Source organism: Dromiciops gliroides, chromosome 6 (genome assembly GCF_019393635.1).
Source record: "Dromiciops gliroides isolate mDroGli1 chromosome 6, mDroGli1.pri, whole genome shotgun sequence".
Classification (NCBI taxonomy): domain Eukaryota; kingdom Metazoa; phylum Chordata; class Mammalia; order Microbiotheria; family Microbiotheriidae; genus Dromiciops; species Dromiciops gliroides.
This window is the reverse complement of record NC_057866.1, coordinates 157,947,865-157,965,442: the sequence shown is the minus strand read 5'-3', so window position 1 is coordinate 157,965,442 and position 17,578 is coordinate 157,947,865. Positions and strand designations below refer to the sequence as shown.

Here is a 17,578-nt window from a genome sequence, read left to right as displayed (position 1 = left end):
CTTTACATACATTATATTCATTGATCCTGGTATCCACACTGTGAGGTAAACAATATTATACCCTTTTCACCGATGCATAAATTTAGGGTTAGCGGTGTGAAGTAAATCAACCAAGTTCACATAGCTTGAGAGAGCTTGAGAGATAGGATCTGAATTTACATCTTCCTAAATGGAATTGCTCTACCTTTCTACCATAAAAAGATGAATCTCAAAGACAAATGCTAAGCATCGAAAAAGTGAAACGGATTTCCAGGAGTGATTGGCACAGAGACAATCAACATGTTCTATTGAAAGAGTATGATATTTGTAGTCAGAAGATAGGGTTTCAAATTCCAATAGACTTACTATCCATCTGAACACAAACAAGCAGCTTTACTCTGGGCCTCAGTGAAATGAAGGATTTGGTTTCATTAATCTACAACGTCCCTCCCAGATCTAAATCCTATGAGCTAACTCATGGGATCATAGATTAAAAGAGAAAAGGACCGTGAGATGCCATCTAGCCCAAACCTCTCATGTTATAACCTAAGAAAGTGAAGTGACTTCCCCAAGGTCAAACAAATCCCAAGTGGAAGGAAGGTTTGAACACAGGCCTTCTGGCTCCCTGGAACTTGCCTTTTTTTCTTTTCTTTACTTTTCTTTTTTCTTTCTTTCTTTTATTTGTTTTTTTTTTTGTTTGCTTGTTTGTTTGTTTGTTTGTTGCACTGTATGGTACTGCTTCATTTCAGAGGGAAGGAAGAAATCCCAGGAAGAAAGTCATTTTTCCACTTTATTCTCTCCACACTGAATAGTGATCTTAGGATGAGGTAGGTTTTCCCTTCTCTCCCTTCCTTTTCAATGGCGAGTTAGAACAGCAAGGACAATACAAAGGCCTCCTCTTTCTCTAGGAGCCGTTTACTAGAAGTTCTTTTTCTTAGAGAACACAGTTAATATTCTGGGTCATTTCATTAAATAATGAAATAGATGAAAAGAAAAGCAAATTTGTGTTCATCAAATTATTGGCCATTATTCTGTTTATGTCATAATAAGCAGAACTTTGAGAGAGATAAGTTTATTGAGCATAATTCTGCCAACCAAGGGAAAGATGATATTTGGGCCATCTGCTGGTTGGCACTGGCCCAACCCATGTGGTTTTCTGATATGAATGAGGGCAAGTCTCTGGGATCCAGGTTCCTTCTGTTTATCTGTATTGTTCTTCATGTTCTGGAACCTCAGAGATGTGAGCCCTTTGTCCTGGGTTCGTATTCCTTCAACTTTGAATTCACATAAAATTAGAGTTCAATGTAGGCATATTTAGATGAATAAAATTTACTACAACCCCCACCCCGTGGCATAGTCCCAAATGACTACATGCTTAGCAATGTATGATTAATGCACTCTGGCTATGGGTCTTCTTGGCAGTACTTGGGTGTAGTTCCAGACTTCTTGATTCTTGTCAAGGCAACAGCATCCTCTTTAAATAATAATAATAAATATTATAATTATTATTAACTAATAAATTTTAGTAATAATATAAGCATTTCCACATCAGTTTTAGGTTTACAAAGCACTGTACGAGTCTCATTTGACACACAGCAACCCTGGGAGATCAGTGCTGTAATCAACCCCATTTTACAGATGGGGAAACCAAAGACTGGGTTTGCACAGCAAGTCTGAGGCAAAATTCAAAGTGAAATCTTACTGATTCCAAGTCCAAACACTCTATCTATCCTCTGCCCCTGAACCACCATCCTAACCCTAAACAGAATGAATTCACACACACACACACACACACACACACACACACACACACACACACACACACACACACACACAATTATTTCCTCCACAGCCCCTCTAGGCCTGGGGAAGCCTTCTGGTTTCTGGCTATGTAGGCCTGAGCTAGGTGGTTCAATGGATAGACTGCTGGACCTGGAATTGGGAAGACCTCATTCTTTGGGCCACCCCCTCATGCTAGAATTTCATAGATATTATTCCTGGTTTATCTCCACCAGTGCTGCCTTGCAAGCCCTGAGAATATTGAAATCGTCTCCAGTCAGTGAGAATTATTTGTGATCTTTCCTGGATGGGCATTTCTTGCTGATGATAAATAACATGGGCAGGACAGATAGAAGTTAGAAGCCTGCTGCCAAAGGCTGCCACAGTCAAACTTCCTTGTCTCATTGGGGGATTTTGTTTTTCATTCATTGAACTGTGAAAATAAATGTGCCATCTGAGGATGTATAAAGAGATGGTCCTTTTGTTACTTCTTTCAGGTAAGTGAAGAGTTTCTCTTGTTTTTTATTGCTGTTGTGTTGGGTTTGGTGGTTGTTGTTTTTTTGGAGGGGGAGCAAATGTAATACTATTACTGAAATTTTAACTACTCCATGTTGTTTAATTACATAACACATAATAAGAAAAGCAAAACTGTGCTTACTGGACTGTCATTTGCTTATGCAAGTCAAAATACACTGTCCTCTAATCAACAGGAAGTTCACCATCAATCTGCAAAAATTTCTCAATTAGATCCTAAATAATCAAAAAGTCACTTCCTAGAAAGTTCACATTCCACTCCCTATATGAAGCATTCTAGGTACCAAGCCCCACCCCCTCCAAGGTATTATTTTTGAATAACTTTATCACGCTTGCTTTCACTCGTGGAGAAAGGAAGATCCTTGAGGGTAAAGGATGTTTAGTTTTTGTACTTGCATTTTAAAAATTGTTTTATTGTGGATTTAACAAAAAAACAAATGTTTCCATATACAAAGTAGAACACCAAAAAAAGTTCATAAATGAACCTGCAAATGTCTATTACATAAAGCTTGCTTTTCCTTTTAAGTATACATAGGATAAATTTAACAGGAAACTTTCAAAGCTGTCCTGCTTGAATGTTCTTCTTGTGACTTTCATTCTGTTCTCTTCTGGCTTAATTTAAAGTGCTTCAATGTGACCTTGGGCAAGTCACTTAACCCTCATTGCTCTGCAAAACAAAACAAAACACACTCACACACAAAAGTGCTTCAATGACACTGTTTTTTTTAAATATTTTAACCATCCTCTGTCCCATAACATCTCCCCCAACCCCGAAAAAAAGAGAAAGGTAATTATTACAACAGCTAAACATGGACAAGTAAAATCTGTTCTCATATTAGCTGTATCTAAGAATGGGGTGCCTTATTTTTAGTCAGAAGGTGAGTAGCTTGCTTTATCACCAGTCTTCCGAAAGTGTTATCAGTTATTACATTGACCAGAATTCTCAAGTCTTTCAAAGTTGTTTGTCTTTCTTCACATGTATAATCTATATCAAATTACCTGTCTTCTCAAAGGAGGAGAAGGGGAGGGAGAGAAATTAAAATTCAATTTAAAAAAAATTAATGTTAAAATAATTACATGTAATTGAGAAAAATTTAATGAAAATAAAAACATATTGGGAGAAGTTGTTTATCTTTATAAAGTTGTTATTGCATAAATTATTCTTTTGCTTCTGCTTACTTCATTCTATATCAGTTAATATAAGCCTCTGAAATCAGCATTTCTTACAATTACTTACATTCTTGCACATTCTTATGTAAAGGGGCAGCTACATGGTGAAGTGAATAGAATACTGGGCCTGGAGTCAGGAAAACCTGATTTCAAATATGGCCTCAGCTGTGTGATCCTGGGCAAGTCACTTAACCCTGTTTGCCTCAGTTTCCTGTAAAATAAGCTAGAGAAAAAAATGGCAAACCACTTCAGTATCTTTAGCAACAAAACCCCAAATGAGATCACGAAGAGTCAAACACAACTAAACAACAAAACAACAACATTCTTATGCCATGACATTCATATAACAAACTTCATTATGTGCTCCCCAACTGATAAGCACGTTCTTAGTTCTTTGCTATAACAAAAAGAGCTCCTATAAGTATTTTTGTGTCAATTAGTCCTTTTCCTCTTTCTTTTATCTCTTTGAGATGTAGATCAACAGTGGTGTCCCTGGGTCAGAGTATACACAATTTAGTAACTTTCAGGATATAATTACAAATTCCTTTTAAGAATGCTGGAACAGTTCAGTTCCACAAACCATTATTCATCATCCACTAGTGGATATGTTTTCCCAGGGCCCCTCTAGTGATTGTCATTCTCCATTTTTGTCATCTTTGCTAGTCTGATGGATGTGAGGTGGAATCTCAATATTGTTTTAATTTGCATTTCTTACATTATTAGAGGTTTGGGGAATTTTTCATATGACTATTGATAGTTTGTGATTCTTCCTTTGAAAAATGCTTGTTCATATCTATTAGAAAATAGCTCTTTCTTGTTCTTAAGTATTTGAATCAGTTCTTTAGAGATATCAGATGATCATCAGAGAAACATTTTGGAAAGATTCTTCTCCCCAGTTAATGGTTTCCCTTCTAATTTCAGCTAACTGCATTGGTTTTACCTGTATAAAAACTTTTTTTGATTTTATGTAATAAAAGCTGCATGTTTTATCTTGTTATGTTTTATTTATCACTTGTTTAGTTATAAACTTTTCCATTCCTCCAATTCAATTAACTTTTCCTTCAAGTATTTAGATTTTGTGCTGTTTGGTGCATATGTATTAAAAATTTATGTGACTTCATTACCTTTTAGATTTTTATGTATGTATATATACACACATACATTCATACATATAACAACTAAATGCTTATTTCAGAATACATACTTTCCCTATTTATCTCTCTAGACTGTGTCAGTTTTTGCAGTTGACTTGGATAAGATCATAATTGCTACCCCTGGTTTCTTTTGGTTTATCTTAAACACAATAAATTTTATTTAAGACACTTATTTTAACTGTGTGAATCTTTGTACTATGAGTATGTTTCTCATAAACAACATATTGTCAGATTCTGCTATCCTCTTCCATTATATGGGTGAATCTACTATAATTGCTGATTGTGTATTATCCTCCATCATATAATCTTCTGCTTTTTTCTCAATTCCTATCCCATCCTTTTTACAAAGAAGGAAGTAAGAACAAGTCAACATACATTAAATGTTTACTCTGTGGCAAGCACTGTGGTAAGTGCTAGAGAAACAATAAAAGACAAAAAAGAAAAAGTTTTTAAGAAGGCAATACCTTATCTCAAAGAACTAGCATTATAATAGGAGAAACAAGATGAAGGCAAGTAGGTAAATACAAAATATGTAGAGTAGATGGAAAGAACTCTAAGAGAGTAAGACATTAGCAGTGAGGGAAACTGGGAAAGACCTTATGAAGCAAAAGGAAATTGAGCTATACCTTGAAGGAAGTTAAGAGAACTTGGAAGTAGAAATCAGAAAAGAAAACATCCCATGAATGGAGGACTTGTGCAAAATCATGGAGACCAGAGATGGACTGCCATGTCTGAGGAAATGCAAATAGGTTAAAGTTTCTGAAATATAGATTGCATGAAGGAGAGTAATGAAAGCACACTGAAAAGGTAAAAGGGAGCCACATTATAGCAACCTTTAAATTTTAGTAGAGTCTAGAAATTTGATCCTACGAGCAATAGGGAGCCATTAGAACTCAGAGTGGTGCTTTAGAAAAATGATCTTGGCAGCTAGTGAAGGAGGGATTTGAGTAGGGACTTAGGCAGGGAGACAAGTTAGGGGATTGTAATAATCCAGGCAAAAGGTGATGTTGGCTTAAACTAGAATGAATTAACAGATATTTTGTAAATAATGGGGGGGGAAGGGTATAATCCTAGAAGCAGGTATTAGTTACCTTATATGAACAAATCATGCAAAAGCAAGGTAATTTTCTTGTTATTACTGTTAATTAACTTGTAGGATATGTCAAAGACACAGATATAGCATATGTGTTTCAAGAAGGCATTTCATTAACTTTTTCAAAAATTCCTGGTGAAAAGATAAAGAATTCTCTGGTGGGTGATCATCCAATTGGATATTTTCATAACTGTCAATTACATCCAGAGTAAAGGTAAATAGATCAGTGTCAGACAAGATAGGGGGCTCCAGTGGAATGCCATAAAGCATCATTAACCCTATACTGCTTAATGTTTTTATTAACAGAGTAAATATAATCATGCAGTTATATGGTAGCATGTGTAGAGTAAGAGACTTGGAGTTAGGCAAACCAGAGTTTGAATCCTGCCTTAGACACTTATTAACTGTGAGTCATTTAGCATTTCTGTTACTCAATTTCCTTATCTGTAAAGCAGGTATAATAAAAGTACTTACCTCCCAAGGTAGTTGGGAGGATGAAATGAGTTAACATGTAAAGTACTTGGCCAACCTTATATAAATTCTAGTTAGTATTATTATGAACATAGACTTGGATATCAATAAATAGCTCAAGTAACTCCAAAATGAGTATGGAATTAATTTATTATTTGCTTAAAAATATCTATTTTGCCAAAAAAAACCCGGGTCTCTGAGGAACAGTTCTGAAAGATGTACAGGAAAAAGAAATTAGTGTTGGAAGGGAAGAGCACGAGGGATAATCACTTACAGGGTTTAAAGGAAGAGAAAGAACTTTTAGTTTTTCTCCACTGATCCACAGATATTATCTACAATTCATCCTGTGTGAATCTTGTCCATATATAGTTGTTTGCATGGTCTCTCCCCAATGAGACAATGAGCTCCTTGAGAGCACTGACCATCTTTTGCCTTCCTTCACATGCCCATCATCTGGCACAGGTGCTTAATAAATACTCAATGACTTGACTAGACAGAATTTTTCATTATTCATTTAATAGAAGAGCTATCAATAAGGGCTTGAAAAGTTGCCATTTTAAAGAAGGTTTATCTTACTTAGTCCTACAGGGTAAAACTAGATAAAATGGGTCAAAGCTATAAAGAAACAAATTTGGACTTGACATAAGAAAATGTTCCTAACCATTAGATTTATCCAAAGGTGGAAGGGGCCACCTCATTAGGTACTGATACACTTCTCTGGATGTCTTTATGCAAAGCCTAAATGGCTACATGTCAGTTCTATGGAAGAAGGGAATCATGTTCAGGCCTTGGTTGGACTAGATGGACTTGGATGTCTTCACCAAATCTAAGCAGTGATCCCTCCAAGTTTATGGTGAGATGAATTTCACTCTAAATCCCATTGCCAAGAATTTCTTCACATTTATTGTGAAATTGAGGTTTTAACAGGAATTGTACTGTAACTAGGACCTTACTTAGCAGAACAGAAACCTAGGAAGAATGGAAGAGAAATGAGGGAATGGAGAAGGGTATCCCAGGAATTGATTTGCTCTCCTTTAAAACTAGAGAAAATCAATGTGATGGTTTTTGTTTGGAGGAATTTTTGGTTACACTTGTCTTTAATAATAGACAGACTGTTTTTTCTGGAATATACCAAATTCCATATCCTTGATTTTCCCAAAATATTTACTCCACAGGATATATCTCCACACCTGTAACTTCACAAAAACCCACAAGGCAACAAAGAAGAACAGAACTGCCTGTTACAGAAGACCCAGGTACTGTGGGAACAAGAAAATTATTTTATTTCATAAAATAATTGATGTATTAAGTCACTTTAAATCAATGCATATGAGGCAAGGACAATGGGCTACTCTCAGTGGAATGGCAGAAAGGTCTTTAAGACAGCCAAAGTTTGAGTGGGATGGAGAAAGGCACAGAACCTCATTTAAAGAGACAAAAATAGAAACTATTTATCCTTCATCAATGATCCCAAGAGCCAGAATTTCTCATAGCTCAACAGTATGATTTCTTCTGTCCCATTTAGAGCAAGCTAAACTGAGTTCTAATTTCCAAACCCATGAATTTTTTTTCAGATGTAGTGTACCCTTTTTTTTCAGAATATTTTGAACTCAACCCAAGACCTTGCTTAGAGTAACAGAACCCTAGTGAGGACTATAATGGAACAAATATTTCCAACTTCTTGTACACACAGAAACCAAGCTCCCATCCCATCTCCCATAAGGAAGTTTATCCTCAGGGAATGATGTATCATAGTTCTTTCTCTCAGGCAAAACAATATGGAATTGGTGAATGCTGTGAAGAAGTTTATCTGGGCTTGATATAATTGTTGTTCAGTTGTTTCAGTCACATCTGATTCATTCTGACTCCTTGGCATTTTCTTAGTAAAGATACTGCACTGATTCCCCATTTTCTTCTCCAGTTCCATTTTATAGATGAGGAAACTGAGGCAAAGAGGGGTGAGTGACTTACCCGGGGTCACACAGCTAGTAAGTTCTGATACTGGATTTAAACTCAGCTATTCCTGAATCTAGGCATCCATTGTGCTCCCTAGCTTCCTTATGATATAATGACAGCATCCTATCTATTAGAATGAACAACTTAGTGGTTGAAAGAGTTGCCACAGTAGGTTGTGGATTTCCCTCCCTGGAGACTTTACTCAAAGAGGCTGGTTTATTACAGCTCACTCTATGGTAGAGGGGGCTTGAGTCTGACTAGATGTTCTTGAAGATCCCCTCCAACTCTGAGATCCAGTGACTTCTCCAAGTTCACAAAGAGTCAAACTTCTCTCTGATTCCCAAACCCAAGATTTTTTAAATTTTATTGTAAGAATGCCCTTTTTATCAAGAAGTGCTGTCCTGTAAACAGGAGGCTGCTTGGCAGAGCAGAACCCTTGGAGAAATAAAGGAGAAATGAGAGTATGGGAACTGTGTCTCTTAAATTGGCCTTCTCTATTGAAAACAGGGAAAAATTAAGGTGATTGTTCTTGTTTGGGTGAATTTCCATGTATGTTTCTCTTTCTTATTGGTTTTTGGTTTTGATTTTTGTTTTTTGTGAGGGGCAATGGGGGTTAAGTGACTTTCCCAGGGTCACACAGCTAGTTAAGTGTCAAGTGTTTGAGGCTGGATTTGAACTCAGGTCCTCATGAATCCAGGGCTGGTGCTTTATCCACTGCCCCACCTAGATGCCCCCTTCTCTTTCTTATTGGAATGAATGTTTTGTGTGTGAAACCAAATGGCATGTTTTTTATTTTCCCAAATTTTCTACTCTACAGGGGATGATTCCATGGAAGACACATCTGCCCATAAAACACACATACTTTTACCTGTAACTTCACAAAAACCCTCCAAGCATCAAAGAAGAAAGGAACAGCCTGTTACAGAAAACCTGGATATTGTGAGAACAAGTGAAGGTTTGAACAATATCATAAAATGGTGACCCCTTTAGCCACATTAATTAATCACATCCAAAGAGAGAAGAAAGGAGTCATATAGCCTCATGGAATGGCTGAAAGGTCTATAAGAGGGTCAAAGACTCAGTGGGATGGAGTGAGGCACAGTATATTATCTAAAGATACCAGAATAGCAACTATTTATCCTTCATCAATAATCCCATTTGGAACTATGGCCAAAGGGCTATAAAACCATATATACTTTGACCTAGTAATACCACTATTAGGTTGTTATCCAAAAAGATATTTTTTTAAAAAGTTGAATTCAAAATTGGGGAAATGCCCATCAATTGGCAAATAGCTGAACAAATAGTTGGATGACTTTATGATAGAACACTACTGTTTTATAGGAAATGATGAGCAGGATGATACCAGAAAAATCTGGTAAGATTTACATGAACTGTTGCAAAGTGAAATGTACCATATACAAATAACAACAATATTGTAAGATGATCTGCTTGGTGGGGGGGAGGGGGCAGAGCCAAGGTGACCAAAGAAAGATTGTGAGTCTCCCAGCTCCAGAAAACCTATCCACATGCCTCCAAAACAATGAGATAAGACAACTCTTGGAGCAGCATAACCCACATAAGAACAGAGTGAGACTCCTTTGCAGCCAAAGATGGCTTAATTAGGTGACTGGGATCACCTGCTGTTCAGGCTGAGAGAAGAGCGCAGAGCCTGGATCATTACCAGCCTCGATCAGGCTGTGCCTCCTGAGCCTCAGAATCTTCAGCTGCTTCTTCTGAAGCTCATCTAGAAGATTGGTGAGGGGGTTTAGCAGTTGGGGGGAATAGCTGTCGTCTCTGCTGGAACTGGGGTGGGGCACCCACATTCTGAACCAGCAAGCAAAGTTGAGCAACAGCCACCCAGTTGGGATGGGGAACACAGGCAAGCCAAGCTTCCAACCATAGAGAATCAGCTTTCAATCAGACTTCTGTTTCCGGATAAAAGATAAAGCCAGCCATGGTTACTCACAGGCCAGGCAGGCTGAGAAAAAGCCCATTCACCCCCTGGGCCAAGCTGTAGCTTCAAACAGTGTGCCCTAGAAGCAACGCTACACTTTAAGAAGGAATTAAATGACAAGAACTAGGGGATCAAGATGTGTAAGCAGAAAAACAGTAGACCATCGAAATCTGGTTTGGGGGCAAGCTAGACAAGAATACACCATCAGAAAAAATTAAAAACAAAGTTAAAACTCCTAAATCCAAAGCTTCCAAAAAAATGTGAATTGCTCTCAGGCCATGAAAGTGCTCAAAAGGGATTTTGAAGAGAAAGTAGGAAAGATAGAAGGAAGATTTAGAGACGTAGAGGAAAGAATGGAAAGAGAAATGAGAGTGATACAGGAAAGTCATGAGAAAAAAGTCAACAGCTTGAAAAGCAAAATGGAAAAGGAGATACAAAAGCTCTCTAAAGAAAATTACTGCCTAAGAATTAGGATTGAACAATTTGGAAGCTAGTGACTTTATGAGAAACCAAGACAGTAAAGCAAATACAAATGAATAAAAAAATAGAGGAAATATGAAATATCTCCTTGGAAAAACAGCTGACCTGGAAAATAGATCCAGGAGAGATAATTTGAAAATCATTAGACTACCTGAAAACCATGAACAAAATAAGAGCTTAGACACCATCTTCTAAGAGATTGTCAGGGGAAATTGCCCTGATATTCTAGAAGCAGAAGGTAAAATAAAAATTGAAAGAATCCACAGATCACCTCCTGAAAGAGATCCCATAAGGAAAACTTTCAATAATATTATAGCCAAATTCCAGAGATCCCAAGTAAAGGAGAAAATATTGCAAGCAGCTATAAAAAAGGAATTCAAATACTGTGGAGCCACAGTCAGGATAACACAAGATCTGGCAGCTTCTACATTAAAGGACCGGAGGACATGGAATATGATATTTTGGAGGGAAAAGGAACTAGGACAACAACCTAAAATCACTTACCCAGCAAAACTGAATATAATCTTTCAGGGGAAAAATGGCACTTCAATGAAAAAGAGGATTTTCAGGATTTGTGATGAAAAGACCTGAACTAAATAGAAAATTTGACTTTCAAATACAAGACCCTAGAGAAACATAAATAGGTAAACAGGAAGAAGAAATCATGAGTGACATTAAAAGGATGAACTGTTTACATTCTTACATGAGAAGATAATACTTCCAACTCATAAGAACTTTCTCAGTATTAGGAGCACTGAAAGGAATATACTTAAACAGAGGAAACAGGTGTGAATTGAGTATGAAGAGATGATATATGTAAAGCATTTGTCCTTGTTTTTTGTAAAGCAGGCAGGGTGGGGTGGCTTATGTCTGAGACTGGATTTGGGCTCAGGGCCTCCTAGGTGCAGGGCTGGTGCTTCATCCACTGTATCACCTAGCTGACCCATAATTACATCTTCAAAATAAAGTTAAGGGGTAAGAGGAATACATTGGAAGAAAGGGAAAGGGAGAGGTAGATGGATGTAAAGTAACTCAAATAAATGAAACAAAAAAAGCTTATGAAGTGGAGGGGAAAATGGGGAAGGAGCAGGGGAGTGAGGGAGCCTTATTTTTATCAGAATTGGCTCAAAGAGGGAATAACATAAACACTCAAGTGGGTATAGTAATTTATTTTGCCCTGAGGGAAAGTGGGAGGAGAAGGGGAAAAGGGGGGGGAGAGGTGAAGGAAGGGAGGGCAGATTGGGGTAGGGGGGAGTAAAAAGCAAAACCCTTTTGAGGAGGGATAGTGTGAAAGAAGATAGAAAATAGAGTAAATATCAAGGGGAGAGAATAAGATGAAGGGTAATACAGTTAGCAATAGTAAATGTGAAAGAAATGATGAGCAGGATGCTATCAGAAGGATGTATGAAAAATGCAAACCATCAAAAGAGGAAGCACTAATGGTATTTGAATACAGACTGAAGTATAATTTTATTTGTTGGCTTGTCTTGCTAAAGTTATTCTATTTTCTTTCACAACTTGAGTAATGTGAAGATGCTTGGCATAATTTACATGGATGACATATTGAATTGCTTGATTCCATAGGGAGGGTTGAGGAGGGAGGGAGGAAAAAATTTTAGACCACAAAAGTTTTTAAAAAATCAATGTGAAGAACTATGAGCAGGTGGATTTCAGAGAAACCTGGAAGGACTTACATGAATTGATGCTGAGTGACATGAGCAAAACCATGAGAACATTGTACACATTATCAACAACACTGTGTATTGATCAACTCTGATAGACTTGACTCTTCTCAGCAACATAATTGTCCAAGATAGTTCCAAAGGACTCATGATGGAAAATGCTCTCCAAATCCAGAAAAAAATAGCTGTATAATCTAGATGCAAATTGCACTATATTATTTCTACTTTTTTGTTTTCTTTTTATGGTTTTTCCCTTTTGCTCTGATTCTCCTCTCACAGCATGACTAATGCAGAAATATGTTTAATGTGATTGTACATATATAACCTATATCAGATTGCTTACTGTCTTAGGGAGGAGGGAGGGAGAGGAAGGAGGGAGAAAGATTTGAAACTAGAAGTCTTAAAGAAATAAATGCTGAAAACTATCTCTACATGTAACTAGAAAATAATAAAATACTATATTAAATAAAAAAGATGATATGCTGTGAATGACTTAGTTATTTTCATCAATATAATGATCTTAGACAACTCTGAAGGACATATAAAAAAATCTGTACATCTGCAGGAAAAAACTGAATACTGATTGAAGCATAATTTTTGGTTCCTTTTTCTAAAGTTTTTTTGTCTGTTTTCTTTCACAACCTGACTAATGTGGAGATGGTTTTCATGAATATGCATATATAACTAATATTTAATTGCTTGAGTTCTTAAGAGAGGTGGGAAGGGTGGGAGGAAGAGAATTTCAAACACAAAGTTTTAAAAATCAATGTTAAAATTTGTTTTTACAAGTAATTTGGGGAAAAATTCTAAATAAATGGGGAAAAATAATTCCAGGATCCAGAATTTCTCATGGCTCAACAGTGTGATTTCTTCTGCCAAATTTAGAGGGAGCTGATCTGGGTTCTGATTCCACAACCCATAATTTTTTTGAGATTTGTCTTGGCTTTTTTAAAATGTTGAATTGAACCTAGGACTTTGCCTAGGGAAAGAGAACCCTAGTGGGGTCCATGAGGGAAACAGTGTTTCCACCTTCTTGAGCTCATAGCAACCTGAATCCCACCTCACTGCCCAAAAAAGAAATTGAATTCTGGTCACTGAAGTATCAGAACGTGCTCTCTCTCTCTCTCTCTCCCCCTCTCCCCCTCTCCCTCTCCCCCTCTCCGGTAAAACTTGATACAATGGGTGGAAGTTGTGAAGAAATAAATTTGGACATTTTAGAATCATAGCTTCCTAACCACCATTAGTGCTAACCATTTAAAGGTGAAAAGGGTGGCCTCAGTCAGTGGTGGATTCCCCTCACTGGAGATCTTTACTCAAAGCCTGGTTGCCTACACATCAGCTCTATGGTAGAGGGAAGTCATATTCAGGAGCTAGAATAAATGGCCTTTGAGGTCATTTTCAAGTCTAAGATTCAGTGATTCACCCATGTTTATGGTAACTTTCACTTCTCCCTAATTCCAATTAATTTTCCATGTTGTAAAAATGGGTTTCTATCAGAAAGCACTGTACTGCACCTAGAACCTTACCTAGCAAAGCAGAAACCTGAGAAGAGTGGGAGAGAAATGAGGGAATGGAGAAGGGTATCCCAGGAATTGATTTGCTCTCCTTTAAAACTGGAGAAAATCAATGTGATGGCTTTTGTTTGGAGGAATTTTTGTTTACACTTGTCTTTAATAATAGACAGACTGTTTTTTCTGGAATATACTAAATTCCATATTCTTGATTTTCCCAAAATATTTACTCCACAGGACATATCTCCACACCTGTAACTTCACAAAAACCCACAAGGCAACAAAGAAGAACAGAACTGCCTGTTACAGAAGACCCAGGTACTGTGGGAACAAGAAAATTATTTTATTTCATAAAATAATTGATGTATTAAGTCACTTTAAATCAATGCATATGAGGCAAGGACAATGGGCTACTCTCAGTGGAATGGCAGAAAGGTCTTTAAGACAGCCAAAGTTTGAGTGGGATGGAGAAAGGCACAGAACCTCATTTAAAGAGACAAAAATAGAAACTATTTATCCTTCATCAATGATCCCAAGAGCCAGAATTTCTCATAGCTCAACAGTATGATTTCTTCTGTCCCATTTAGAGCAAGCTGAACTGAGTTCTAATTTCCAAACCCATGAATTTTTTTTTCAGATGTAGCGTACTCTTTTTTTTTTTCAGTATATTTTGAACTCAACCCAAGACCTTGCTTAGAGTAACAGAACCCTAGTGAGGACTATAATGGAACAAATATTTCCAACTTCTTGTACACAAAGAAACCAAGCTCTCATCCCATCTCCCATAAGGAAGTCTATCCTCAGGGAATGAAGTATCACAGTTCTTTCTCTCAGACAAAACAAAATGCAATGAGTGAATGCTGTGAAGAAGCTTATTTGGGCTTGTTATAACTGTTATTCAGTTGTTTCAGTCATGTCTGATTCATTCTGACTCCTTGGCATTTTCTTAGTAAAGATACTACAGTGATTCCCCATTTTCTTCTCTAGTTCCATTTTATAGATGAGGAAACTGAGGCAAAGAGGGGTGAGTGACTTACCCGGGGTCACACAGCTAGTAAGTTCTGATACTGGATTTAAACTCAGCTATTCCTGAATCTAGGCATCCATTGTGCTCCCTAGCTTCCTTATGATATAATTACAGTATCCTATCTATCAGAATGAACAACTTAGTGGTTGAAAGAGTTGCCACAGTAGGTTGTGGATTTCCCTCCCTGGAGACTTTACTCAAAGAGGCTGGTTTATTACAGCTCACTCTATGGTAGAGGGGGCTTGAGTCTGACTAGATGTTCTTGGAGATCCTCTCCAACTCTGAGATCCAGTGATTCCTCCAATTTCACAAAGAGTCAAACTTCTCTCTGATTCCCAAACCCAAGATTTTTTCATTTTATTGTAAGAATGCCTTTTTTTATCAAGAAGTGCTGTCCTGTAAACAGGAGACTGCTTGGCAGAGCAGAACCCTTGGAGAAATAAAGGAGAAATGAGAGTATGGGAACTGTGTCTCTTAAATTGGCCTTCTCTATTGAAAACAGGGAAAAATTAAGGTGATTGTTCTTGTTTGGGTGAATTTACATTTATGTTTCTCTTTCTTATAGGAATGAATGTTTGGGTGTGAAACCAAATGGCATGTTTTTTTTTTATTTTCCCAAATTTTCTACTACACAGGGGATGTTTCCATGGAAGAGACATCTACCCATAAAACACACATGCTTTTACCTGTAACTTCACAAAAACCTTCCAAGCATCAAAGAAGAAAGGAACAGCCTGTTACAGAAAACCTGGATACTGTGAGAACAAGAGAAGGTTTGAACAATATCATAAAATGGTGACCCTTTTAGCCACATTAATTAATCACATCCAAAGAGAGAAGAAAGGAGCCATGTAGCCTCATGGAATGGCTAAAAGGTCTATGAGAGGGTCAACGACTCAGTAGGTTGGAGAGAGGCACAATAAATTATCTAAGGATACCAAAATAGCTATTATTTTTCCTTCATCAATAATCCCAGGTTCCAGAATGTGTGATTTCTTCTGCCAAATTTAGAGTGAGCTTATCTGGGTTCTGATTCCACAACCCATATTTTTTTCAGATTTGTCACAGCTTTTTTTAAACATTGAATTGAACTTCAATGTTGAATTGAACCTAGGACCTTGCCCCCCAGTTGAGGCCTCTGAGGGAACCAGTGTTTCCACCTTCTTGAGCTCATATCACCCTGAATCCCACCTCACTACCCAAAAAGAAATTGAACTCTGGTCACTGAAGTATCAGAACGCTCTCTCTCTCTCTCTCTCTCTCTCTCTCTCTCTCTCTCTCTCTCTCTCCCCCTCTCCCTCTCCCCCTCTCTGGTAAGACTTGATACAATGGGTGGAAGTTGTGAAGAAATAAATTTGGACATTTTAGAATCATAGCTTCCTAACCACCATTAGTGCTAACCATTTAAAGGTGAAAAGGGTGGCCTCAGTCAGTGGTGGATTCCCCTCACTGGAGATCTTTACTCAAAGCCTGGTTGCCTACACATCAGCTCTATGGTAGAGGGAAGTCATATTCAGGAGCTGGAATAAATGGCCTTTGAGGTCATTTCCAACTCTGAGATTCAGTGATCCATCCATGTTTATAGTAATTTCAACTTCTCCCTAATTCCAATTTATTATCATATGTTTTAAAAATCTGTTTTTGTCAGGAAACACTGTACTACCCCTAGGACCTTACATAGCAAAGCAGAATCATGGGAGAAATGAAGAAAAAATGGGTGAGTAGAACCAAAGATCCCTAGAATTGATGTATTCTCTCTCTTTTTTTTATTGAGGCAATTGTGGTTAAGTGACTTGCCCAGAGTCACACAGCTAGTAAGAGTTAAGTGTCTGAGGGTGGATTTGAACTCAGGTACTCATGAATCCAGGGCCAGTGCTCTATCCACTGTGCCACCTAGCTGCCCCATGCACTCTCTTTTAAAACAATGGGAATTCAAGCTGATTCTTCTCATTTGCACTAATTTCTTTTCATGTGGGTCTTTAATAATAGATGAAATATTTTGTGGACTCAGTTAGGTATCATGTCTTGATTTTCCCATACTCTCTACTCCACAGGATATATTTCCACATGTGAAACATCTTCCCATAAAACATTCACTTTCATACCTGTAATTTCACAAAAAGCCAGGAGGCAACAAAGAAGGGTCAAGCTGCACATTACAGAAGACCCAGGTACTTTAAGAACATGAGAAATTTTGATCTGTTTCATCAAATAACTGTGTTTTAATTAATTAAACATCTATGAGTTGAAGATGATGGGCTGTTCTCAGTGGAATGGTGGAAGTTTCAGTGGGATAGAGATAGGCACAGCTATTTGTCCCCTAATGATTCAAATACCCAGAGTTTTGCATTGCCTAACATAATTTCTTCTACCAGCTTTAGCCTGAGCCAAATGCATGATTTTTTTCAGATTTGTGGTATTGTTCATTTGTGGGGGGGTTTTGGTAAACGTTGAACTGAATCGAGGATTTTGCTTAAAGGAACAGAACCCTAATGGGGCCTATAAGGGAACAAGTATTTCCAACTTCTAATGCTCACACAAACCTGTCTTCTACTCCATTTCCCAAAAACATTTAATCTTGGTCACTGAAATATCATAGTTCTCTTTCTCTCTCTAGGGTCAAACTAGATATAATGGGTAGAACCTTGAAGAGGTCAATTTAAGATTGATATTATTATAGCATCCTAACCTTTAGAGCTATTCAAAGGTAAACAGGCTTGCCTCAATAGATAGTGGGTTCCCCTTCCCAGAGAACTTTACTCAAAGACTGATTACTTATATGTCT

General features: G+C 37.5%; 1 protein-coding gene across 1 annotated transcript in view; it reads left to right on the top strand.

The window, feature by feature from the left end:
* Positions 1–2,048: 2,048 nt before the first annotated feature.
* LOC122732127 overlaps positions 2,049–17,578 on the top strand; it is a 36,220-nt gene continuing 20,690 nt past the window's right edge. Inside the window, exons 1-7 of the mRNA XM_043972278.1 lie at positions 2,049–2,255; positions 7,356–7,436; positions 8,954–9,091; positions 14,004–14,084; positions 15,429–15,566; positions 16,442–16,510; positions 16,848–16,964. Of these exons, the coding sequence (XP_043828213.1) occupies positions 2,204–2,255; positions 7,356–7,436; positions 8,954–9,091; positions 14,004–14,084; positions 15,429–15,566; positions 16,442–16,510; positions 16,848–16,964 (676 nt within the window). The 5' untranslated portion in view covers positions 2,049–2,203. The remainder of the gene's footprint in view (positions 2,256–7,355; positions 7,437–8,953; positions 9,092–14,003; positions 14,085–15,428; positions 15,567–16,441; positions 16,511–16,847; positions 16,965–17,578) is intronic.